At 43.1% G+C, this 24,725-nt stretch overlaps 1 protein-coding gene across 9 annotated transcripts in view; it reads right to left on the bottom strand.

Annotated features, from left to right (window-relative positions):
* The window catches only part of LOC135530031 (transient receptor potential cation channel subfamily M member 6-like), a 40,111-nt gene extending 15,391 nt beyond the window's left edge, over positions 1-24,720 (bottom strand). The window contains exons 1-28 of one of the 9 annotated variants that reach the window (XM_064958783.1): positions 24,426-24,717; positions 21,843-21,922; positions 21,634-21,672; positions 20,780-20,969; positions 20,266-20,479; positions 18,419-18,543; positions 17,999-18,170; positions 17,664-17,838; positions 13,715-13,838; positions 13,488-13,560; positions 13,183-13,283; positions 12,516-12,650; positions 11,672-11,725; positions 11,425-11,565; positions 10,884-11,018; positions 10,397-10,668; positions 9,734-9,962; positions 7,633-7,791; positions 7,234-7,389; positions 6,918-7,046; positions 5,582-5,833; positions 5,078-5,252; positions 4,818-4,932; positions 4,505-4,701; positions 4,179-4,311; positions 3,171-4,084; positions 295-395; positions 53-155 (exon numbers count right to left, since the gene is read on the bottom strand). In XM_064958783.1, coding sequence (XP_064814855.1) covers positions 53-155; positions 295-395; positions 3,171-4,084; positions 4,179-4,311; positions 4,505-4,701; positions 4,818-4,932; positions 5,078-5,252; positions 5,582-5,833; positions 6,918-7,046; positions 7,234-7,389; positions 7,633-7,791; positions 9,734-9,962; positions 10,397-10,668; positions 10,884-11,018; positions 11,425-11,565; positions 11,672-11,725; positions 12,516-12,650; positions 13,183-13,283; positions 13,488-13,560; positions 13,715-13,838; positions 17,664-17,838; positions 17,999-18,170; positions 18,419-18,543; positions 20,266-20,479; positions 20,780-20,969; positions 21,634-21,672; positions 21,843-21,922; positions 24,426-24,479 — 4,747 coding nt within the window. In that variant the 5' untranslated portion in view covers positions 24,480-24,717. The other 8 variants (XM_064958456.1, XM_064958679.1, XM_064958513.1 and 5 more) reach the window with 8 other exon arrangements.
* Positions 24,721-24,725: the final 5 nt, after the last annotated feature.

Raw genomic sequence — 24,725 nt, 5'->3', positions numbered from 1 at the left:
TCAATGGCAAAGATAGGAGGTCTGCCCTCTTTCTGTCTCTATGCGTACATACTGAGTGGGTTGGGGCTGGCAGAGGCAGACCAGCACACAGGCTCTCCTCCCCTGCGCCTCCTCTTTCTGCACACGTCGGAAAGGTATGAGTCCACCTCTTTCCCCTGAGAGCAGAGTGGTCAATGAAGGGTAATCTCAAATCAATCGATATACACACACCATACACAGCTTTACCGTTTGAACAGTGGTCGGGGGTCTGTCTGTCTAGTGTCGGTCTATCTGTGTGTCTACTCTCTGTCTTACAGCGTCTGAAGAACTCTCCTCCAGGATCTTGACTGTCTTCCTGCTCTGACACCTCTCTCTGCTCCCTGAGGTCACTGCCAGATCAAACCAGTTGGACCACTCTGCAAAACACAACCAGGACAGGTAGAATCCCTTGAGATACATTGGGAAACTGATTAGTGTCATGGAATGTTTTACCTTATTGGTATTTGTAATCGTACATGGATATATGATATATAATACAAATGTGAGGACGAAAAATATATAACTGAGCCTTGTATGTATGTTGTTACTAATGCTAACCAAGCATAAGAGCAATGTTCCCTCTAAACTGTGCCCCCGGGACCGATGTGCAGAATTCATCTCAGCCCACGCATAGAAGCACAAGGTTGAACTCCATTAAACTTTTTAGAGTTTCCCACTCCAGTGACGGGGTTGGCTACAGGAGGAGGTGTGGCCCCACAGCAGGGAGGGTGGGATGCTGCGGAAGGCATAACTAATCAGAGCTGAAGTAGGCCTATATGCAATTATATGCAACTAGACCATTGCCATACATGGATTTATGTAATCCACTTTGAACTGGACTGTATTTACAGCATGAGCGGTCGTGAATAGATGCAATTGTTTTGAGATCAAAGCAAGAGCTGCATGTAGCCATGTGTGCACATTTGTTCATATCCTTTGCTCATTAGTGAGTTATTAGTCCTGTTATAGATCAATTGTAGCCAGCAATAAGGGAGTGATTTCTTCCTACAAGAGCACAAAATGTGTGCAGTTCGAGACATCTTTGAAAAGAGAGTAAGGTAAGGAGTTTTTTTGTCTTAAAGGAGCAGTGTTATATTTTGAGACAGGCTTGAATAAGCTAAGTAGCTAATAGGCAGAGGGTAGCATAATCTAGTCTGATTCTCTGTAATAATGGTATGGGAATGATAATTAATACATTTGAAGTCGGAAGTTTACATACACTTAGGTTCGAGTCATTAAAACTTGTTTTTCAACCAATCCACAAATTTCTTGTTAACAAACAATAGTTTTGGCAAGTCGGTTAGGACATCTACTTCGTGCAGGACACAAGTCATTTTGCCAGCAATTGTTTTCAGACAGATGCCAGAATTTCACTGTATCACAATTCCAGTGGGTCAGAAGTTAACATACACTAAGTTTACTGTGCCTTTAAACAGCTTGGAAAATTCCAGAAAATTGTATCATGGCTTTAGGAGCTTCTGACAGGCTAATTGACATCGTTTGAGTCAATTGGCGGTGTACCTGTGGATGTATTTCAAGGCCTACCTTCAAACTCAGTGCCTCTTTGCTTGACATCATGGGAAGAAAACAAAATCAAGTATCAAGTATAAAGTGTAAACACGCAGCCGTCATACCGCTCAGGAAGGAGACGCCTTCTGTCTCCTAGAGATGAATGTACTTTGGTGCAAAAAGTAAAAATCAATCCCAGAACAACAGCAAAAGGACCTTGTGAAAATGCTGGATGAAGCAGGTACAAAAGTATCCATATCCACAGTAAAACAAGTCCTTTATCAACATAACCTGAAAGGCCACTCAGCAAAGAAGAAGCCACTGCTCCAGAACCGCCATACAAAAGCCAGACTACGGTTTGCAACTGCACATGGGGACAAAGCTCATACTTTTTGGAGAAATGTCCTCTGGTCTGATGAAACAAAAATAGAACTGTTTGGCTATAATTACCATTGTTATGATTGGAGGAAAAAGGGGGAGGCTTGCAAGCTGAAGAACACCATCCTAACCGTGAAGCACGGGAGTGGCAGCATCATGGGGTGGGGGTGCTTTGCTGCAGGAGGGACGGGTGTACTTCACAAAATAGATGGCATCATGAGGCAGGAAAATTATGTGGATATATTTAAGCAACATCTCAAGACATCAGTTAAAGCTTGGTCGCAAATGGGTCTTCCAAATGGACAATGACCCCAAGCATACTTCTAAAGTTGTGGCAAAATAGCTTAAGGACAACAAAGTCAATGTATTGGAGAGGCCATCACAAAGCCCTGACCTCAATCCTATAGAAGATTTGTGGGCAGAACTGAAAAAGTGTGTGTGAGCAAGGAGGCCTACAAACCTGACTCAGTTACACCAGCTCTGTCAGGAGGAATGGGCCAAAATTCACCCAACTTATTGTGGGAAGCTTGTAGAAGGCTACCTGAAACATTTGACCCAAGTTAAAGAATGTAAAAGCAATGCTGTCAAATACTAATTGAGTGAATGTAAACTTCTAACCCACTGGGATTTTTATGAAGGAAATAAAAGCTGAAATAAATCATTCTCTCTACTATTGTTCTGACATTTCACATTCTTAAAATAAAGTGGTGATCCTAACTGACCTAAGACAGGACATTTTTTACCAGGATTAAATGTCAGGAATTGTGAAAAACTGAGTTTAAATATATTTGGCTAAGTTATATGTAAACTTCCTACTTCAACTGTATATATTTTTTTTGTAAAGTGGTTTCTTGCATCAAACAACACAACATTTTCAGTCACCACCTTGTCTGAAGGACAAGTGGATAAACAGGTTAATGTCAAGCCCTGCATGTTTTTCTCTCTAATGTCTAATGCAATGTCGGCCTACACTGAGCACACATTTGCTGCAACTGTTGGCTGAACGATAGAACAGCTATTTCCATGTTTAAATGTTATGGGATGCATTTTCTCTATTGTTTTTGATGGTAGGCCACTCTGGTAGGCCTACATTATGATCAGATAGTCACTGTAGTCTGAAAGTGTAACTTAAAGTGGGTACAGCATCAGTGTTCACAGTAAACGCACGCGGAAGTTGCACAACATTTTCAGTGCTCAGCAGACATGCAATTTGCTCAGGGCCAAAACATTTCTAGAGAACATGGCATAAGACGGTGGTAGAGTACCTCTGCTTTTACTGCAGCCAAGGGGTATGTCAGCTGTGAATCTTCCCCCCTCCGACAGGCAATCGAGGGCGGGGAAGGAGGCTCGTAGCTGGCTCAGGGGGACACCAGAGAAAGCCATGTTCTCCATGCTAGAGGAGAGAGAGCGGCTGTGACTGTAGGGCCGGTCCCTGGACAGACCCGCCCACCGGTGAGGACGCTTCCTGCCCCACTGGCCCCGTCTGGAGTGAACTGCCCCAGGGTTGTCGTCCTTACAGAAGGCGGGGTTCACCAAACCCCTGGCCCCACAGCCTCTCTCATCCTGGGTGTCCGACAACAGGAAGGCATGACTAGAGGCCCTGGACACATTCACATCAAAGGACTTCCCAAACTCCTCCCCTTCCTTTTCCATGGACATCTCAGGGTCACAGCAGACCCTGGGTTTGCTGTGGGGGCGTTCCAGAGAACTGTCTATAGCCAAGGCCGAAGGGTACGGAGGAGAGCCACAGCTGGAAGGCACACACGACTCACCAGCCCCCTGCCCTCCGTGGTCGCCGCCCCCCCAGGCCCCAGTGTGCCACTCCAGTGACGGGCGTTGGCTGCGGGAGGAGGTGTGGCCCCACAGCAGGGAGGGTGGTGTGCTGCGGTAGGCCCTAGGGGTGTGGCAGGGCATGATGTCAACACTGCCTCCACTTCCGTGGGGGAGGGTCCAGCTGTGGGGGACATGTTGACGGGAGGGGGTGATTGGCCGGCAGTGGCCTAGGCGGGCCTCCTCCTGCTGCAGGCTATCGGAGGCCGATAGGAGGGTGAGAGTGTCCACGGCCAGGGCGGACAGGTCCTGCAGCTGACCCAGCTGGCTGTCCAACACCTGCAGGGTATCCTGGATGAAGTGGACCCTGTCCGACACCTCGCGCATAACCACACCCATCTCCTCAGCCCTGTCAGGTAAAGGACATAGACAGATATTCAGGTGAATCACAAAGAAAAAGTCTCAATGGCTATTGTGACACTCTTTCTAAGTCCCAGTCTCACCTTTCTGCAGTGGCTCGTACCCTGTTTATCTGGCTGCAGAGAACATCTTGGTTTTTCTCGTGGAAATACGACACCAAACACCTCTCCTCAAACTCATGCAGCCTCTTCAGCTCCTCTTGGCCCAGGTAAAGCTCTGATAGAAGGAGAAAGAGATTACATTTTTCCAACACAAAATCTACTGTAGCATTTTTCCACCGCATTGAAATGCTGTGAATCAATACTGTCATAGAAACACAGTGTAGTAGGCTAAAGCTAAATTATACTTTTAATGGTATTTCATCAAGAAATAAACGCATCCACACCCACGCCCACACACACACACTCACTAAGCCCACAGGAGTCTGTCTCCTGCTCGGACAAGCCTCTGTGTTTCTGGTAAATGGCAGTCACACACAGGGTCATGTGACTCAGGATGATGAGGGGCGGGGGCAGCCACGGCTTCTCCTGATAGGTCATGATATAACGGTAGCGGTTGTACTTCCACAGCTTATTGGATATGGACTTCATGTCAATGTAGATATTGCTGTCAAAAAGGATCCATAAGAAACAGTACAGCACTCAGAGAAGCTGCAAAACCCATTTGTACATTAAGCATAAAACATAAAGACACAATCAGGCAGATTGATAGAGAATCCCTACTTGAAGAAGGCAATGAGGATGTTGACCATGATGATGTACTGGAAGAAGAGGTAGACGGCCTGGAGGAAGGGGGTGAGGAAGGCACCGGGGACACACGGCGTGTTACCTGCACAGGCTGCCATAAACACACAAGAGATGTCTCAAATAACACCCTATTCCCATAGACTGTTGCCCATGCAGGAGTCTACCTACACAGCTCTGGTGTTGCAAGCAGTGCCAACCAATTAAGCCACTACTGTGACTGGTCACTGGTTACTCACTGTCTATTTCGCCTGCGTACACTTCTCCAAACATCATCCAGTACGGCTGGTTGACTACATCTCTGAGCAGGCTCCATGACAGAGCTTCGTCTGGAGACAAGATGGCCTTCCTGGACACGCCGAAACTCAGCAGCACAATCGCCATCATCACCACAATGTAGAACATGTTACTAGTCTGAGCAGATGGGTAGAGAACACAGAAAATTAAAATATAACTCCATTTTGTTTGTATAACTTAAGATATGTGCTGTATAGTGAGTGAGTGAGTATGACATGGCATGCTATGGGCCCTGGTCAAAAGTGTTCTATCCCAGCAGTCAGTGTTCTATCCCAGCACTAGGGGGCACACAATGGTGCACATTTTTTCTCCAACCCAGCACTAACAAACCTGAATCAATTTGTGCATCAAAATGTGCATCACTTTTGACCAGGGCCCATAGCATGCCATGTCATACTCACTCTAGGTGTTAGCCCAAGGAAGGAAAGGCACATGGCTTTACTCACCATCTTGGTGATCATGGTGAGGTAGGCCCCGGCATGCTGGTTGACGGCCAGCAGGTCCAGCAACCGAACATACCAGAAGATGATGTCCAGGCAGTAGGTGATCCGCCCGGCAGTCCGGTAGGACCCGCTGTCCCAGCGTAGCCCCAGCCCCACCAGAAAGAGGACGATGGCCAGGAAGTCAGTCACATTCCAGTACTCTCCAAACCACACCTTCAGCTTTTGACTGGGTTTCCTCGGCACTGACATGAACACCTAATAAGGAGTCACAACCCACACCTCACTATTATTTTAATGGGTTAACCATTTAAAATATACATATACAGCCAGTATACATACATTTAGTTTAATTCAGTGCCATTGGTGAAGAAAGCACTGTTGTTAGTGTTTGTTACTAGTACTAGTACTGTATTAACAGATGATAGCCTGATTGCTGGCTATTTTGCACAACACAGTAACAATATTATGTCGATCTCCATGTAGTATAGCTGTATGTCATGTCAGAGACAGCTATGATGATTAGGCTACTGTGGACATGTTTGTGAGTTGCCTACAGGGTGTCTCCCATGTCAACCTCTAGCATCATGTAATGCCATAAAACATACGGTATAAATCATAGAATTAGGAATTAGAACAGTAATTAACTAAGTAATTGTATATGGTATGAATAATGACTGGCAGTGTGATTGGTTATTATTGTGATTCTCACATGCTTGATGGTAAGTATAATATGATTACTTTATGGTAAGATGGTGAGATAATGACCACTGAGTTATTCAGTGAACGTACAGTATATGTATGGGTAGTGACGTGCAGAATGGTCATTATTTTTCTAGAAGAGCAGTGAGCAAGACGATATGGACATATCGTTATATCTTATATGTCTTGCTTCTCTCCTTGGAAGAGAAGCTTAGGCATGCAGGCATGCAGGCATGCATGCATACATACATATATGCCTAAGCTTCTCTTCCTTTCTATAGACTATATATTATAAAAATATATATATAAATATAAGTGTATGGAAACGTCCGACTTTAACTGTATGTATATACACCCATATATATGTATATACACATACATATATACACATTTTAAAAAAGGACATGTCCAAAATGAAGGACTCAACCCAAAACCAAAAGCCACATGGCCACCGGCTCTGCAAGCTTGCACACTAATCATCTCTCGATTCTTCCACCCGTGGGGTTAATAAGGCTTAGCATAGCACCTGCCCTTGACCCTGTTGGTGCTGCCACCTGGGAATGGAGCGTGGAAGTGTATCCTGGGAGTGTGTTGCCTAACTGTGTGCTAACAATTAAACTACACTCATAACAACACTCACCTCTCTTGTTTTCTCCACAGCAGTGGATATAATATACGCAATGACCAGCCACTCCTGAGTGCTGGGCCGGTCCTCCATCTTTACCAAAACAGTGTAGGAGAACAGCATGAGAAAGGCCAGGTAGGACATCTAGACCACACACAGTGAAACAGCATCAGACACATGGACAAGAGTGAGAACAATGAAGAAGGGATCTAGTCTAATCCCAGTCAATCGTTTCAGACTGAGAAATATTTTCAACAAGAAGGTCCCTCTTTATATAATATGCATGTCCTGAGGCTTATAAGAGTATTATGAGTGCATGCAGCTAGCTCACCGTGTGGAACCAGAACTTGACGACAGGAGCGGTATAGAAATCGTACAGCCTCGTGGTCCAGAAGAAACACTGAGTGGTAACAGGTGTGATTGTGTCAGCTTCGGGGGCTGAGCAACTCTCCCACCACGCTGATCCCTTCTCCGCATCCTGGCCATCCTTCAGAGAGCCAAGACATCAGGGTCATGTTCATTAGAGCACCCAACAGAAAAAGCTTTGCAACGGAAATCAATAATGAGCAAAGTCCCTCCCAGTTTCAGTCCATTTTATACTATTTGGTTCCTAATAAATACAACCCTGGTATCAACATTAGCATCAAACTGAGATTAGAACGACTATGACAGACAGGAACAGGAAGGACTGACATTCTGGGAGACTGGTATATGGTGTACATTTTGGAACCTTAACTACCGTATGCCCCTCCTCCTGGGCTGCCTCTGGTCTTCCCGTGTCCCAACCAAACTGCAAAGCCTCCTGGGACTGGGGGACATGGGACATCTCTGCCTGGCTCTTAAACTCCAATAGCAGGATGGCAGGGGGCATGAGGATGCTCAGGATGATCTAACACACACCCAGGGAATAAGATTCAGACACATAAACACAAGTCTAATCTGAGGGGTAACTGCTGGAACATCATAACATCGGCTGACATTAATAGACTAAAATTCACTTCAACTACTGGTTATTCATGCTGTCAATCAATCTTAGCATGGAAAAACACTCAGGTGCACTGGCTCTGCTTTTCAGAATCTTTAAACACTCAAACTGGTGGGACTTGGGCCCAATACAGCCCATGTTTTAATGCGATGCGCGGTTGTCTTAGTAAGTTGTCTTAGTAAGTTGTCTTGGAAGTAAGTTGTCTTAGTAAGTCGCCTTAGTAAGTTGTCTGAGTAGTAAGTCGCCTTAGTAAGTTGTCTTAGTAGTAAGATGCCTTGGTAAGTCGCCTTAGTAAGTTGTCTTAGTAGTAAGATGCCTTGGTAAGTCGTCTTAGAAGTAAGTCGTCTTAGTAGTATGATGCCTAAGTGAGTCGCCTTGGAAGTACGTCGCCTTGGAAGTACGTCGCCTTGGAAGTACGTCGCCTTGGAAGTACGTCGCCTTGGAAGTACGTCGCCTTGGAAAGACGTCGCCTTGGAAAGAAGTCGCCTTGGAAAGAAGTCGCCTTGGAAAGAAGTCGCCTTGGAAAGAAGTCGCCTTGGAAAGAAGTCGCCTTAGAAAGAAGTCGCCTTAGAAAGTCGCCTTGGAAAGAAGTCGCCTTGGAAAGAAGTCGCTTGGAAAGAAGTCGCCTTGGAAAGAAGTCGCCTTGGAAAGAAGTCGCCTTGGAAAGAAGTCGCCTTGGAAAGAAGTCGCCTTGGAAAGAAGTCGCCTTGGAAAGAAGTCGCCTTAGAAAGAAGTCGCCTTGGAAAGAAGTCGCCTTGGAAAGAAGTCGCCTTGGAAAGAAGTCGCCTTGGAAAGAAGTCGCCTTGGAAAGAAGTCGCCTTGGAAAGAAGTCGCCTTAGAAAGAAGTCTTAAAGAAGTAAAGAAGTCTTAAAGAAGTCGCCTTAAAAGAAGTAAAAGTTGTCTTAGAAGTAAGTTGTCTTAGTAAGTTAGAAGTTTAAGAAGTAAGTTGTCTTAGAAGTAAGTTGTCTTAGAAGTAAGTTGTCTTAGAAGTAAGTTGTCTTAGAAGTAAGTGTTTAGAAGTAAGTTGTCTTAGAAGTAAGTTGTCTTAGAAGTTTAAGAAGTAAGTTGTCTTAGAAGTAAGTTGTCTTAGAAGTAAGTTGTCTTAGAAGTAAGTTGTCTTAGAAGTAAGTTGTCTTAGAAGTAAGTTGTCTTAGAAGTTTAAGAAGTAAGTTGTCTTAGAAGTTTAAGAAGTAAGTTGTCTTAGAAGTAAGTTGTCTTAGAAGTAAGTTGTCTTAGAAGTAAGTTGTCTTAGAAGTAAGTTGTCTTAGAAGTAAGTTGTCTTAGAAGTAAGTTGTCTTAGAAGTAAGTTGTCTTAGAAGTAAGTGTTTAGAAGTAAGTTGTCTTAGAAGTAAGTTGTTTTAGAAGTTTAAGAAGTAAGTTGTCTTAGAAGTAAGTTGTCTTAGAAGTAAGTTGTCTTAGAAGTAAGTTGTCTTAGAAGTAAGTTGTCTTAGAAGTAAGTTGTCTTAGAAGTTTAAGAAGTAAGTTGTCTTAGAAGTTTAAGTTGTCTTAGAAGTTTAAGAAGTAAGTTGTCTTAGAAGTTTAAGAAGTAAGTTGTCTTAGAAGTAAGTTGTCTTAGAAGTAAGTTGTCTTAGAAGTAAGTTGTCTTAGAAGTAAGTTGTCTTAGAAGTAAGTTGTCTTAGAAGTAAGTTGTCTTAGAAGTAAAGTTGTCTTAGAAGTAAAGTTGTCTTAGAAGTAAAGTTGTCTTAGAAGTAAAGTTGTCTTAGAAGTAAAGTTGTCTTAGAAAGTGCGGCACACAGATTTTGACGGAAAGGCAATACAGGGTTGCTCTCCGGATCTCTGTGAAGACCATTTTCCCCCTGAGGCAAAAGGACTTTGAGAGCCTGACCTTAAACCAGGAGTTCTTCCTCATGTTGAGGCGGCCGGTCCACAGGTCGGTGAGCAGCATCTGGGTGCAGGAGTGGGAGACGAAGGGGCGGAGCCGGGAGGACACAGCCATCTGCAGACAGGTGAAGTGGCTCCAGGCCTCCATCTCCGAAGTCAGCAGTTTCATGGCCATACGCTCATTCTGTCTGAAGGCACGGTCCAGCACGTCCACCGCCAGCTGACCAAAGTCCCTACAGCCATCCATGCCACAACACACCAACATTGAGAAACACCGACCGAAAAACATACACTCAAAAACATAGTAATATACACACACAACCACAAAAGTTCACTCTGCTGAAACAACATACACAAAATCCCAGAGGCACACAGAGAGTTTGGGACTATAAGGTTCGATCTGCATTTAAAAAAATATATATATGTATTGACATAGCCTTGTTCTGTTCAATGTTCTCTACCTATACAGTAATCTAAATACTCCAATTCATGTTGTTAAGCTCAAAAATATACAAGATAAAAAATCCCTTCCACCATTCAAATCAATGAGTCTTCAGAACATTAAAGCCAATTATCTCAGAATCTTTTTGTAAATAGAAGATTATAGTCCCAAACTCTCGACACTACTACTACACAACACGTTTGATGTTTACGAGGAAACACTGACATAGAGTAGGTTTTGAGCTGCTCCCCCGTGGTGTCATCCATGTTGCTCTGCCGAAACTCGTAGGCCATGGCACGGTACAGTTTACAGGCCACTGTAGCCCGGGCCATGGCCTCCTCCCCGTGCTGCCACAGGAACAGCGCCATCTGCTGCCGCCTCTGCAGCACAGCCCACACAAACAGGTCATTGAAGTTGTAAACAAACAGTGGAGAGTCACCCAGCTCGGAGCTCTGCTGCTGGGCCACCTTCAGGTCCCTGAGCACCATGGATCTTTCCTGTCGAGATAGAGGAGAGAGAGGAGAAGCAGCCAGCCGATTAGAACGCTAATGTACCTTGTAGCCACAGAATATACAGTACTAGCTATCAAAAGCCTGTGTGTTTGTGTTTCAGTGTGTAAGTGGAGACAAGTGTCTTTAAAAGACCTCTCATTTGTAAGACATGTTAGTTCTGTCACAGATTTGTTTTGGCTGGTCCCGTATCTTTCACAGACCTTGCGTTTATAGGGCTGAGCAGTGCGGAAGAAGGGTGGCCTTGATGGACTACTGTTTGGGCTTTGGTGCGGGTGAAGGGTGCAGTCTGCCCTCCTCTTTTTGTTAAGGGGTCCTGAACTATCCCGTCCAGTCTCCTGGAAATGATGGTCACTTAAATCAGTGCAGAGTACACAAAGGCGTATTTAACAAGGTAAAATGTCTAAACAAAAACAAGACAACAACAACTCAAAAGAGAAAAACTTCTATATTAATGGTAACAGTTTTACAGAAATGCTTGAGGGCCCAAAGGTGATATCTTGCTCTGACTTTATACAGAAATCTAACATGGGCTGCGTTTCAGACAACTTTGCAGTCGTGGTCCAGGTATCATCCAATGGCTGCGTGCCATGTCACTGACTATGTAGTCAAGCTTCATATTGCTATATCATATGATGCGGTCAGCTGAAAGGCCTACGATATGTTAAAAACCTACCCAGGCGCTGTGAGATTCAGCAGGCAACTGCAAAATAGTCATCCTGAAACGTGACCATGGTCTCTTACCTTGCAATGGGCATATAGGAGGTTATAGTGGGCCCTGAAGTGTTTCCGTGTGTATGTGCTCCGATAGGCTCCTCCTATCAGATACTCGATTACCTGCCCCACATCTATGAGGGAGACTCTGTATCCTTTAGGTATATGGGTCTACACAAAAACACACACACACACACGAGTAATTGAAACTCAATATTTCCACACGCAAAATAGTGTAGACATAACCACACACAAAATGTAGTTTCACAATATTCACCTGTTTCACATCTTCCACGAGAATATGGAGAAAATTGTCTGTTGGTCCCTGCTGCTATAAAAAATAATGGTATGTCATGTCTTCATTATCCACAATCAGAAACCATCAAACACAAACCAGACTTCAGTGGCTAGTTATCTGGATTACAATACAACATTTGTTCCAAAGGAATTGAGTGGTAGACCAGATGAAAAGTTATCCTTTCAACTTTTAGAAAACACACTTCCACAATTGTATATGATAATATATGGTGTTAAATAATTTACAAAGTTATTAATTATTGAACATTGTTTATAACTGAACAACCATCCACAGCTGGACTCGTGACAAAGAGCTCTGTGATCTACAAAACATCTTCAAACTGTGGGAAAACCAAACAACCAACAAGAGACTTACACTGTATTACTGTGATTGCAATTACTACAATTGCCATTGCTATGGCGATTTTGGTATATGAGTTAGCTAATGGCCATTGTACTGTCAATAGTGTAATGAAACAGACACGTCAAAGAGCGCGTCCTCGCGCTAGCTTGCGGCTCTACGTCTTACAGGAACGCGCTCACCGGTCAAGCACACGCACTGCCGTGGATGCAAGATCCGATCACTTCTGACACCAATGTAATGAAACAGCAGGGAGCAGGTCTCGAACCCTCGACCTTTGAGCCCGAGGTCCGGCGCGCTATCGACTGTGCCGCAAAAGCATGCTCGTGCGGCAGAGTCGATTTCCGCGCTTATAAACCCAGGGTCGTTACAATAGGAAAACACAGAATTGTTTCGTGTGTTTATGTAACTCATAAATACAGAGCTGAAAAGAACAAGAGAGAGAAAGTGATCAAGTCATTACCGTGTTATAGAGTTCTTCCAGGCGTGACACGGTCAGGAAGCGGTTCATGGTCATACCGTTGTCGATCAGCAGTTTGACAAAGCCGACCCGGTCCATAACCAGAGCATCCAGCATGGCCTGCTCCAACGAGCCTACCTAGACAGACAACCACCACAAGCCCACCATAAAGCCTGACTGCCATACCATCAAACACAAACATGTTTTAAAAAATGCACAGCAATTTCAGTTTACTTCCCCCCACCAAAAAATATATAATATATATATATATTTTTTTTTAAACAAGGACTACACAAACGGAGCGTAGTTCGCTGAGAGTTCTATGTAGTTCTACGTACTTTTGGAACCTACCGTATAGGACGCTCAATAGCTACGTTTTTGTAGTGTGTAGCAGGCTTAAGCAAGCCTTGCTCTGCCTGCCCCCTGGGTCTGTCTTACATTTACATTTGAGTCATTTAGCAGACGCTCCAGAGAGACTTACAGTTAATGCGTTCATCTGACGGTGGCTAGCAATGCCTACCACATCTCAAGTTAAACAAAGGTTAAATAAAAATGTCCTAGTAACATTTTCCTCAATAAAGCAGCTATCAGCAAAGTCAGTGCTAGCAAGAAAGGGCATTTTTTAAAAGGTAAGTACAACGGTAGGGTGTGAGTTGTTTTGGGTTTTTACCTGCCAGTGCTGGCCATACACAAGGATGTGTTTTTTAGCTATGTCTGCTCGGTCCCATGCCAGAGCTGTACTGAGCTGTTCCCCAGGAGACGCCTTGGTGCCTGTCAATCATCACAGCATCTGTGTGTCCAATCTTAACCAGACATCAGCCCTGCATAACTTTTGTAGATCATGCATAGATCTTTAGGTCATTTGTGTGAAAACTCTGATTTCAAGTTAGGATTCAGCCCAGAGAACACATAGAACAGACAGGACTGGGTCATTCCAGTGACTGACACAGGCATAAAGGCCAGGAGGAGCGGTACCTTTCAGTGTGGCCGTCAAAATGGCACAGTCTGCCTCCTGTTGATCCTCAGATTCCGAGTCGAAGATTGTGATCTGTGTTTTATAAAAATAGAAATGGGCGAGGATGGGACGGATATCCCAGGTTAAAGCCTAGTCCTGGATTAAAAATCATTCTCAAATGAGAATCTCAATTGAGAGTACATTTTAGTCAATGCCCGGGAACCCGGTCCACAGTCACGTTACTCACAGACTGTCTGTAGTCCATACACTCCATCAGAAGGTTGTAGAGCTGGCTGGCGTCTGCTCTCTCCAGACCAAACATGCCCCCTATCCTCAGCAGGAAGTCCTCCTGGATGTCTGTGTCCAGCTGCCTGTAAACAGTAACAACACAGTAAACATATACTGGTACACCAGTAAAGTAAGACAAAGGCTAACAACCTGGGTCCTTTTGGCTCAACCATATGCTAAGATCTGAGCTCTGGTTAGCAAGCTGCCTCATACACCTGCCTCCACTCTCATTTCTCAATTGGCATGTTTTGGCCCCAAAATACAGCCTGTGTTATGCCTCTGGACACCAACAGTATACCTCAGCCCATTTTTCTGACCAGGGAAAACTCTGAGCCTCCCACTGGGTGAGGACTCAGCAAACTTGATTTAAAAACAGCAACATTTTCTCTACGCCCCATGGCAAAATGTGCAGAATTGCAGGAAATTAACTTTAAAACAAAAAATATATACAGTTGAAGTCGGGAGTGTACATACACGTTAGCCAAATACATTTAAACTCAGTTTTTCACAATTCCCTGTCTTAGGTCAGTTAGAATCACCACTTCATTTTAAGAATGTGAAATGTCAGAATAATTACATTTACATTACATTTAAGTCATTTAGCAGACGCTCTTATCCAGAGCGACTTACAAATTGGATAATAGTAGAGAGAATGATTTAATTCATATTTTATTTCTTTCATCACATTCCCAGTTAGAAATTTACATACACTCAATTAGTATTTGGTAGCATTGCCTTTACATTGTTTAACTTGGGTCCAACATATCAGGTAGCCTTCCACAAGCTTCCCACAATAAGTTGGGTGAATTTTGGCTCATTCCTTCTGACTGAGCTGGTGTAACTGAGTCAGGTTTGTAGGCATTCTTGCTCGCACGCGCTTTTGCAGTTCTGCCCACAAATATGTATAGGATAGAGGTCAGGTCTTTGTGATGGCCACTCCAATAACTCGACTTTGTTGTCCTTATGCCATTTTGCCACAACATTGGAAGTATGCTTAGGGTCATTGTCCATTTGGAAGACCCATTTGTGACAAAGCTTTAACTTCCTGGCTGATGTCTTGAGATGTTGCTTCAATATATCCACATCATTTTCCTCCCGCATGATGCCAGCTATTTTGTGAAGTGCACCAATCCCTCCTGCTGCAAAGCACCCCCACAACATGATGCTGCCACCCCCGTGCTTCACAAGTGCGATGGTGTTCTTCAGCTTGCAAGCCTCCCTCTTTTTCCACCAAACATACTGATGGTCATTATTGCCAAACAGTTATATTTTGTTTCATCAGACCAGAGGACATTTCTCCAAAAAGTACGATCTTAGTCCCCATATGCAGTTGCAAACCGTAGTCTGGCTTTTTTATGTCGGTTTTGGAGCAGTGGCTTCTTCTTTGCTGAGCGGCCTTTCAGGTTATGCGGATATAGGACTTGTTTTACTGTGGATATACACTGGGGCAAAAAAGTATTTAGTCAGCCACCAATTGTGCAAGTTCTCCCACTTAAAAATATGAGAGAGGCCTGCAATGTTCATCATAGGTACACTTCAACGATGACAGACAAAATGGGAAAAAAATCCAGAAAATCACATTGTAGGATTTTTTATGAATTTATTTGCAAATTATGGTGGAAAATAAGTATTTGGTCACCTACAAAAGTTTATCTCAATACTTTGTTATATACCCTTTGTTGGCAATGACAGAGGTCAAACGTTTTCTGTAAGTCTTCACAAGGTTTTCACACACTGTTGCTGGTATTTTGGCCCATTCCTCCATGCAGATCTCCTCTAGAGCAGTGATGTTTTGGGGCTGTTGCTGGGCAACACGGACTTTCAACTCCCTCCAAAGATTTTCTATGGGGTTGAGATCTGGAGACTGGCTAAGCAACTCCAGGACCTTGAAATGTTTCTTACGAAACCACTCCTTCATTGCCCGGGCGGGTGTGTTTGGGATCTTTGTCATGCTGAAAGACCCAGCCACGTTTTATCTTCAATGCCCTTGCTGATGGAAGGAGGTTTTCACTCAAAATCTCACGATACATGGCCCCATTCATTCTGTCCTTTACACGGATCAGTCGTCCTGGTCCCTTTGCAGAAAAACAGCCCCAAAGCATGATGTTTCCACCCCCATGCTTCACAGTAGGTATGGTGTTCTTTGGATGCAACTCAGCATTCTTTGTCCTCCAAACACGACGAGTTGAGTTTTTACCAAAAAGTTCTATTTTGGTTTCATCTGACCATATGACATTCTCCCAATCTTCTTCCGGATCATCCAAATGCTCTCTAGCAAACTTCAGACGGGCCTGGACATGTACTGGCTTAAGCAGGAGGACACGTCTGGCACTGCAGCATTTGAGTCCCTGGCGGCGTAGTGTGTTACTGATGGTAGGCTTTGTTACTTTGGTCCCAGCTCTCTGCAGGTCATTCACTAGGTCGCCCCGTGTGGTTCTGGGATTTGCGCTCACCGTTCTTGTGATGATTTTGACCCCACGGGGTGAGATCTTGCGTGGAGCCCCAGATCGAGGGAGATTATCAGTGTTCTTGTATGTCTTCCATTTCCTAATCATTGCTCCCACAGTTGATTTCTTCGAACCAAGCTGCTTACCTATTGCAGATTCAGTCTTCCCAGCCTGGTGCAGGTCTACAATTTTGTTTCTGGTGTCCTTTGACAGATCTTTGGTCTTGGCCATAGTGGAGTTTGGAGTGTGACTGTTTGAGGTTGTGGACAGGTGTATTTTATACTGATAACAAGTTCAAACAGGTGCCATTAATACAGGTAACGAGTGGAGGACAGATGAGCCTCTTAAAGAAGAAGTTACAGGTCTGTGAGAGCCAGATATCTTGCTTGTTTGTAGGTGACCAAATACTTATTTTCCACCATAATTTGCAAATAAATTCATTAAAAATCCTACAATGTGATTTTCTGGATTTCTTTTCTCATTTTGTCTGTCATAGTTGAAGTGTACCTATGATGAAAATTACAGGCCTCTCATATTTATAAGTGGGAGAACTTGCACAATTGGTGGCTGACTAAATACTTTTTTTGCCCCACTGTAGATACTTTAGTACCTGTTTCCTCCAGCATCTTCACAAGGTCCTTTGCTGTTGTTGTGGGATTGATTTGCACTTTTCTCACCAAAGTAAGTTAGCGGTATGACGGCTGCGTGGTCCCATGGTGTTTATACTTGCGTACTATTGTTTGTACAGATGAATGTGGTACCTTCAGGCATTTGGAAATTGCTCCCAAGGATGAACCAGACTTGTGGAGGTCTACAATTATTTCTGAGGTCTTGGCTGATTTCTTTTGATTTTCCCACGATGTCAAGCAAAGAGGCACTAAGTTTGAAGGTAGGTTTTGAAATACATCCACAGGTACACCTCCAATTGACTCAAATTATGTCAAATAGCCAATCAGAAGCTTCTAAAGCCATGACATCATTTACTGGAAATTTCCAAGCTGTTTAAAGGCACAGTCAACTTAGTGTACGTAAACGTCTGACCCACTGAAATTGTGATACAGTGAATTATAAGTGAAATAATCTGTCTGTAAACAATTGTTGGAAAAATTACTTGTGACATGCAGAAAGTAGATGTCCTAACCAACTTGCCAAAACTATATTTTGTTCACAAAAGAATTTGTGGAGTGGTTGAAAAACAAGTTTTAATGACTCCAACCAAAGTGTATGTAAACTCCTGACTTCAAGTGTATATACACTCGCTATCACGAGGGGGGCCACTAAAATGTTTTGCTCGGGGGGGTACAAAGTCCCAGAAGCCACTGCGGCCCCTCTTGATGAGTTACGTTTTTTTGTGGCCCCCACCTCCATAAAAGTTGCCCATCCCTGCTCTACCAGACATGAACACCAAAGTCTTAAAGGCGTAAAAGCCATTATATGCATGACTACATTGGCACTCCATACCTGTCAATAGCAGTCTGTTTGTGTAAGAATGCCAGCAGGTCAGCTGCCCGACCTGATCCCTCGAAGACAACCACAGGCACGGGGGGCACACTGCTCACATACTCCAGCACCATGGACACAATGTCAGGGCCGCCCTCCACCACCACACACACCACTGGCACACCCTGGTTAAACCCTACCAGAAAGGGAAACATCACACACAGACATATTGTTACACACGTGTATTACAATACTCTCTCTCACACACACACTGCGATGCAATCTCTCTCTCTCTTTCTCACACCCATTCACATACACACACTCTCTCTTTCACACACACACACACACACACTCACGAGGGTGGATCTTCTGCAGTTGAATGTGCCTCTCCAGCTTCCTCCTCAGTCCCAGCTGGCAGCCATGTTTTCCCAGAGTTCCATCGTCCACTAACAGGAAGTGGGAGTGCAGGCCGTTCAGACACACCCTCTTACTCAAGGGGTTTCCCAGAGGCTGGTAGGGCCTGAGCACCTGGGTCAGGTATCAGAACACAGGTCAGAGAGCAGGCCAGAGAGAAAGCAGAAGAGGATATGAGATAGGCCAAGCGGGAAAGTGAGAGCACATGGCAGCTCAAGAAAGATAAAAGGTGACATTTTCATGGCGCAAATTAATACAGTTCTGTGCAAAAAATCCTGTAAACCTTATTATAATGTGACAGTGTGATTTAATTAGAAACTTTCCTTAAAAGCAATGATATCTTTATAGAGAACAACACTCACATCTCTCCCTATAAGGTCACTGTGATTGTCAATTACACCCCAGGGCGTGACCCCTACAGCATTCCTCTTCCTGAGGTCATGGGTGCCATATGTTTTCACAGCCTCCCCTACGTACCGGGACACACCTAGGAGGGGCAGATTCTCAGTCCACTAACAGTGCCCTTGGAAAGTATTCAGAACCCTTGACTTTTTCCACATTTTGTTACGTTACAGCATGATTCTAAAATGGATTAAATAATGTTTTTCCCTCATCAATCTCCATAAAATACACCATAATCACAAAGCAAAAGAAGGTTTTTAGATTTTTTTGCAAATTTATAAAACATAAAAAACTTAAATATCACATTTACATAAGTATTCAGACCCTTTACTCAGTACTTTGTTGAAGCACATTTGGCAGTGATTGCAGCATTGATTATTCTTGGGTATGACGCTACAAGCTTGAAACATGTATTTGGAGAGTTCCTCCCATTATTCTCTGCAGATCCTCTTCAGCTCTGTCAGGTTGGATGGGAAGCGTTACTGCTCATGTATTTTCAGGTCTCTCCAGAGATGTTTGATCAGGTTCAAGTCCGCAAAATGTTTTCTCTTTGTCATTATGGGGTATTGTGTGTATTGTTTTTTTTATTTAATCCATTTTAGAATAAGGCTGTAACATTACAAAATGTGGAACAAGGCAAGGCGTCTGAATTAGAGGTCGACCGATTAATCGGAATGGCCGATTAATTAGGGCCGATTTCAAGTTTTCATAACAATCGAAAATCCTTTATGTATGTATTTATTTATCTTTTATTTAACTAGGCAAGTCAGTTAAGAACACATTCTTATTTTCAATGACGGCCTCGGAACGGTGGATTAACTGCCTTGTTCAGGGGCAGAACGACAGATTTTTACATTGTCAGCTCGGGGATTCCATCTTGCAACCTTACAGTTAACAAGTCCACCACTCTAACAACCAGATTACATTGCACTCCATGAGGAGACTGCCTGTTACGTGAATGCAGTAAGAAGCCAAGTTAAGTTGCTAGCTAGCATTAAACTTATTTTATAAACAACAATCAATCAATCATAATCACTAGTTAACTACACATGGTTGATGATATTACTAGTTTACCTATAGCGTTTCCTGCGTTGCATATAATCGATGCGGTGCGTATTCGCGAAAAAGGACTGTCATTGCTCCAATGTGTACCTAACCATAAACATCAATGCCTTTCTTAAAATCAATACACAAGTATATATTTTTTTTACCTGTATATTTAGTTAATATTGCCTGCTAACCTGGCTCGTTGGGAACTCTGTTAGGACTTTCTTCGCCAAACGGGGGATGATTTAACAAAAGCGCATTTGCGAAAAAAGCACAATCGTTGCACAACTGTACCTAACCATAAACATTAATTCCTTTCTTAAAATCAATACACAGAAGTATATATTTTTAAACCTGCATATTTTGCTAAAAGAAATCCAGGTCAGCAGGCAATATTAACTTAACATGTTTCATTTTATTTGAGGCTAAATTGATTTTATTGATGTATTATATTAAGTTAATACAAGTTAAGTTAAAGTATCGTCTTTTTTTGGTCCTCCAATAATCGGTATCGATGTTGAAAAATCATAATCAGTCAACCTCTAGTCTGAATACTTTCCAAAGCCACTGTATATACATACAAACACATATAAACTGATCTACAACACATATAAACAAGTACATGTAATACACACCCCACACACAGTATAATACATGTAAAATGAGCCCAAAATCACACACATATGCTGACATCCACACGTGCTTACTGTCTTAATTAAAAGCCAATTGCAAATTCATCAGCATTATTTCACACACATACCTGTGTTGATGCCATCTGTGAGTATCCAGGCTCCAGTGCTCTGGGCTGCTGTGATCAGGCCTTTGCTGAAGGCCTGTCTAACCTTGAGAGGGAGGGAGAAGTTCTCTGTCCCCCCATGAACCGTCAGCAGTAGTTTAGGCCGTTCCATCTGCCATTCACTCCGCATCAGCTGCAGCAGAGCCTCAGCCTTGGCATCGACCGCAACACGAACATACTGAACGATCAATGCATAAAGCATGGTCAGGTCAAACACATTAATATGAGATAACAGCTTGTCCTCGTTGGCATCCTATTTGGCATTACACTGCAGTTGGCATATTGCCCATTCACACAGTTTGACACACAAACACCACGTTTTTGTTACTCTGAGTTTCAGATGTCCAAAACCGTTCCTAACAAGCTTCTAAATGGTAAATACAAGTGGGAAACTCAGGTAGCATCATTGCACCCCTTGTTTCCCAGTTGGATATTTCTGAGTTCTGACTAGCACATGAATGCAGCAATACCTACAGACCTTGGCACGGCAGTTACGTCCAGCACTGTCCTGGAAGTCAATGGTTCCGTAGGCATCGGTGGCACTGGATTGTGTGTGGCACTCCACTGACCACTCCTCTTGCTGCCCTGTCCCAGGCCTAGGCCAGCAGGACATGGAAGGGCCAGTCTCCAGCAAGGTGTGCTCCCCTACCAGACGTCCACAGCAGCATCTGGGGGTTAGGGGTAGAGAGGCAAAACTCAAACCTTTCTTGTTGTTAAACATTGGCACAAAAATGCATTGTTGTTCCTATAAATGTTGTGATAGTATACACTGAGTATACCAAACATTAAGAACACCTTCCAAATATTGAGTTGCACCATCTTCCTCAATTTGTCGGGGCATGGACTGTACAAGGTGTCGAAAGTATTCCACAAGGATGTTGGCCCATGTGGTCTCCAATGCTTCCCACAGTTGTGTCAAGTTGGCTGGATGTCCTTTTGGTGGTGGACCATTGTTGATACACATGAGAAACTGTTGAGTGTGAAAAACCCAACAGCGTTTCAGTTCTTGACACAAACCGGTACGCTTGGCAGCTACTACCATACTCAGTTCAATTAAAAATAATTCACCCTCTGAATGGCACACATACACTATCCATGTCTCAATTGTCTCAAAGCTTAAAATTATTTTGTTAACCTGTCCTCCCCTTGATCTACAATAATAAAAGTAGATTTAACAAGTGACATTAATAAGGGATCATAGCCTTCACCTGGTCAGTCTGTCGTACTCAGTGTATGTGGAATTACTTTCTGTAAGTGTACTTTTACACTAAAATGGACAATCTCACTCTAAAAGCGCGCACACACACACACACACACACAGCAAAGTCATACCTTATTAGGTTTTGGCATACTTGACACATTGGAAAACATCTGCAACAAACAGGAAATGATACATCAGCAACATAACCACTTTTACTAGAAAAGTTAGCATTACCAAAAGTTAGCATGTCTGCCTAACACTGTAAATATCATAATTCCAGCACTACTGTCCATTATCATGAGATTTTGACACTGCTCAGCAAATATCAATTCCAGCTCACCTGTGTAGGTCTCGACATGCTGGGATGAATTTACCACATGCTCTCTTGCAGAAGGTATCTTCAATCCAAGATCTCCGTGACTGGAACACAACACACAACAAATGAACACAATGCTTTCTGAGGGAGGAATACCATGAAAGCCGTGATACTATTAAAATGTCTAACTAACCTTTTGAGAAGAACTTGTGAGAGACATCAATGCTGTGCTATCAGGCTAACAGAAGCTACCTAATGCTGTATCCGACTATAAGAACAAATCGAACATAACAGTCTGTTCATTTCTGGAGACAGAGAAAACAGAGACCAATGTCATTGGACTGTAGCCCAGCTCTCTCCACCACTCAACATCACAGTGAGCCTTCGTCATGTTACTCCACATTCGTCAGAGCCTCAGTCAAGTATTTCCTGAAAGGCTCTTGCTCAACATTGGCCCAGCTCAAAATAGAAACATACACACATCCCTTTCCTGTGATTATCTAACATGATTCAGACCTTGAGTGTTGTTGAGTATTGTGTGCATGTGTATTTTCCGTCCTCCTCTGTGTACATTGACTTCAGTGCAAAACCTAGGAGGCTCATGGTTCTCACACCCCCATAGATTTACACAGTAATTATGACAACTTCCAGAGGACATCCTCCAATCTATCACAGCTCTTGCAGCATGAACTGACATGTCCACCCAATCAAAGGATCAGAGTGAATATAGTACTGAAAGCATAAGCTATACCTAGCTGGCACTGCAGTGCATAACATGTGGTGAATAGTTGACTCATAGAGAAAGACAATTGAATAGTTTTCAAACACATGTATTTAAAAATGAAGGAGAAGCAAATGAGAGAGCTATATGTCCTTGTATTTTTTTCCACTTCCACTTATTTAGCGAATACATCTAGATAGTTTAGCCTACTCAAACACCTGGCTCCGAGAGGGATCCTATGTTAGCAAGCTGGCTATCTAACACTGGAACTATTCCAAGGTAAGCTTTTGGTTTTATTAATTTATTGCCACCGGGGCCCGCCAGCGTAACTGCGAAACTGCTTTCTGACTGTGCACTGTATTGCATGATTGTAGCGGGTTTACTAACCCTTTCTATTAGCTATGTTGACTATGACGTATGCTGTGTGTAGAGATTAGCAGATATGATATGAAGGTTTGGCTTGGAAAGCTGATGTGTTGTGCACAAGCGACAGACAAATGTGAGAGGAGAGCGCATAGATGCGAGAAGGAATTATACAACTAGCAAAGTGATCATGCTGTTAGTATGTGTCTGATCAGGGGTGTATTCATTCCACCGAATGAATTCAGATAAACATACCTGAAATCGTCCTGTAGAAACTCTCGTTTTACAATGGTTGGACTGATTACACCCTAGATCAGCTAGATGCCTAGATGCAGGCAGGTGTGAAGGCGGTATTGAATGTGTCACTGTCTCACCTTGATTACAAAAAAAAGGATCTTGAGCCGTGCACCTACGTTGTAAGCTTTCATTCATAGGCTAGGTTGTAGCAACCTCATGATGGGTATAGAGAAAATTAGAGTATCATGTAGCAGCCTAAACCTATTGATGTTACTTTGAGCTGGGTGAATGATGACAGTCATCCAATATTCTGTAATAGAAATAAGGCCATGCTCATTCAAAAAATGTAACGTCCTCCCTCATCTTAAATGGCACTGACCACCACTGGTGTGTGTGTGAAAGATTTACCTTCATTTAAACTAGGCAAGTCAGTTTACAATGACGGCCTAGGAACAGTGGGTTAACTGCCTTGTTCAGGGGCAGAACGACAGATTTTTACCCTGTCAGCTCAGGGATTCAATCTAGCAATATTTTGGTTACTGGCCCAACATTCTAACCACTAGGCTACCTGCCGCCACCCAAAAATATATACATTCATCCTGGTCATCTCAACAAGCTCGTAATTTACACACCAAACAAGCTTTAGGCTTCTGTTTTGCACACCCCACATTTTTGGGTTTGTGACAAATGTTCTCATATGTAAACTTTGATTTCAGGTTTTTCTATTTAAAAAAAAATGCACTCAAAATCTATCTTTTGGGACTATCTTGAAAATTTGATTGCTGACATGCAACACGTTTTAGGCTGTATAAACAGTGGATTAATGAAACAAATACCAAATTCGTCTCAGTTTCTGTGCACTGTACAAACAAATGCAACGTTTGGACAGCACATTGACAAGAATAGCAAGGAAGCGAGAACATTGTTTTCTAAAAACACATGGTGACAACGGCAAAAATAGAACAGATTTGAATCACAACTGTGTCACAATAGATATGAGATGCCCACTATAAATTCACTTAGCCTTAGTTCACGCCGATTTGACTTTATTTTAAGTTTATATAAGAAGCACTTGTATTATTATATAATGAAGTAAGACGGATTTCGAATCATTTGAAGACTTTTTTCAAATGACTAAAAAAAGTTAAATATCTTGCAATCAGTCATTTCAGTTAGGCTACAATTTTGCAATTTCATACCACTAATACGCATAGAAACTTGCTAATGAACTGCCTTCAGTATGAGAAGCCATATAGATAATATAAAGACAACTTATCCAAACTTACCATTGTAGAAGCTGCATTCATATAGGCACACAAATGATCATAACGTAGGTCCATACGTATACTTGACACAGGTATCCGATACAGTAATTAAACTCATGGGTCATTCAGCTCCCCTGCTCTCTCATTGGCTGATCATTGTTAGAGACAGGCTTTAACCAGGCCTTGGTCCAAGGGTCAGACATTCCTTCAAAGGCTTTGAAGATCTCATGCTTTCCTCCACCATAAACACACTGGGAGAATCTCAATTGGATTGCTCTATTCCTTGCGTTCTCTCATCGCCTCCTTTTGGAAAAGGTCAAA

Source organism: Oncorhynchus masou, chromosome 1 (assembly GCF_036934945.1).
Source record: "Oncorhynchus masou masou isolate Uvic2021 chromosome 1, UVic_Omas_1.1, whole genome shotgun sequence".
NCBI classification, from domain to species: domain Eukaryota; kingdom Metazoa; phylum Chordata; class Actinopteri; order Salmoniformes; family Salmonidae; genus Oncorhynchus; species Oncorhynchus masou.
This window is presented reverse-complemented; position numbering and strand designations above follow the sequence as displayed.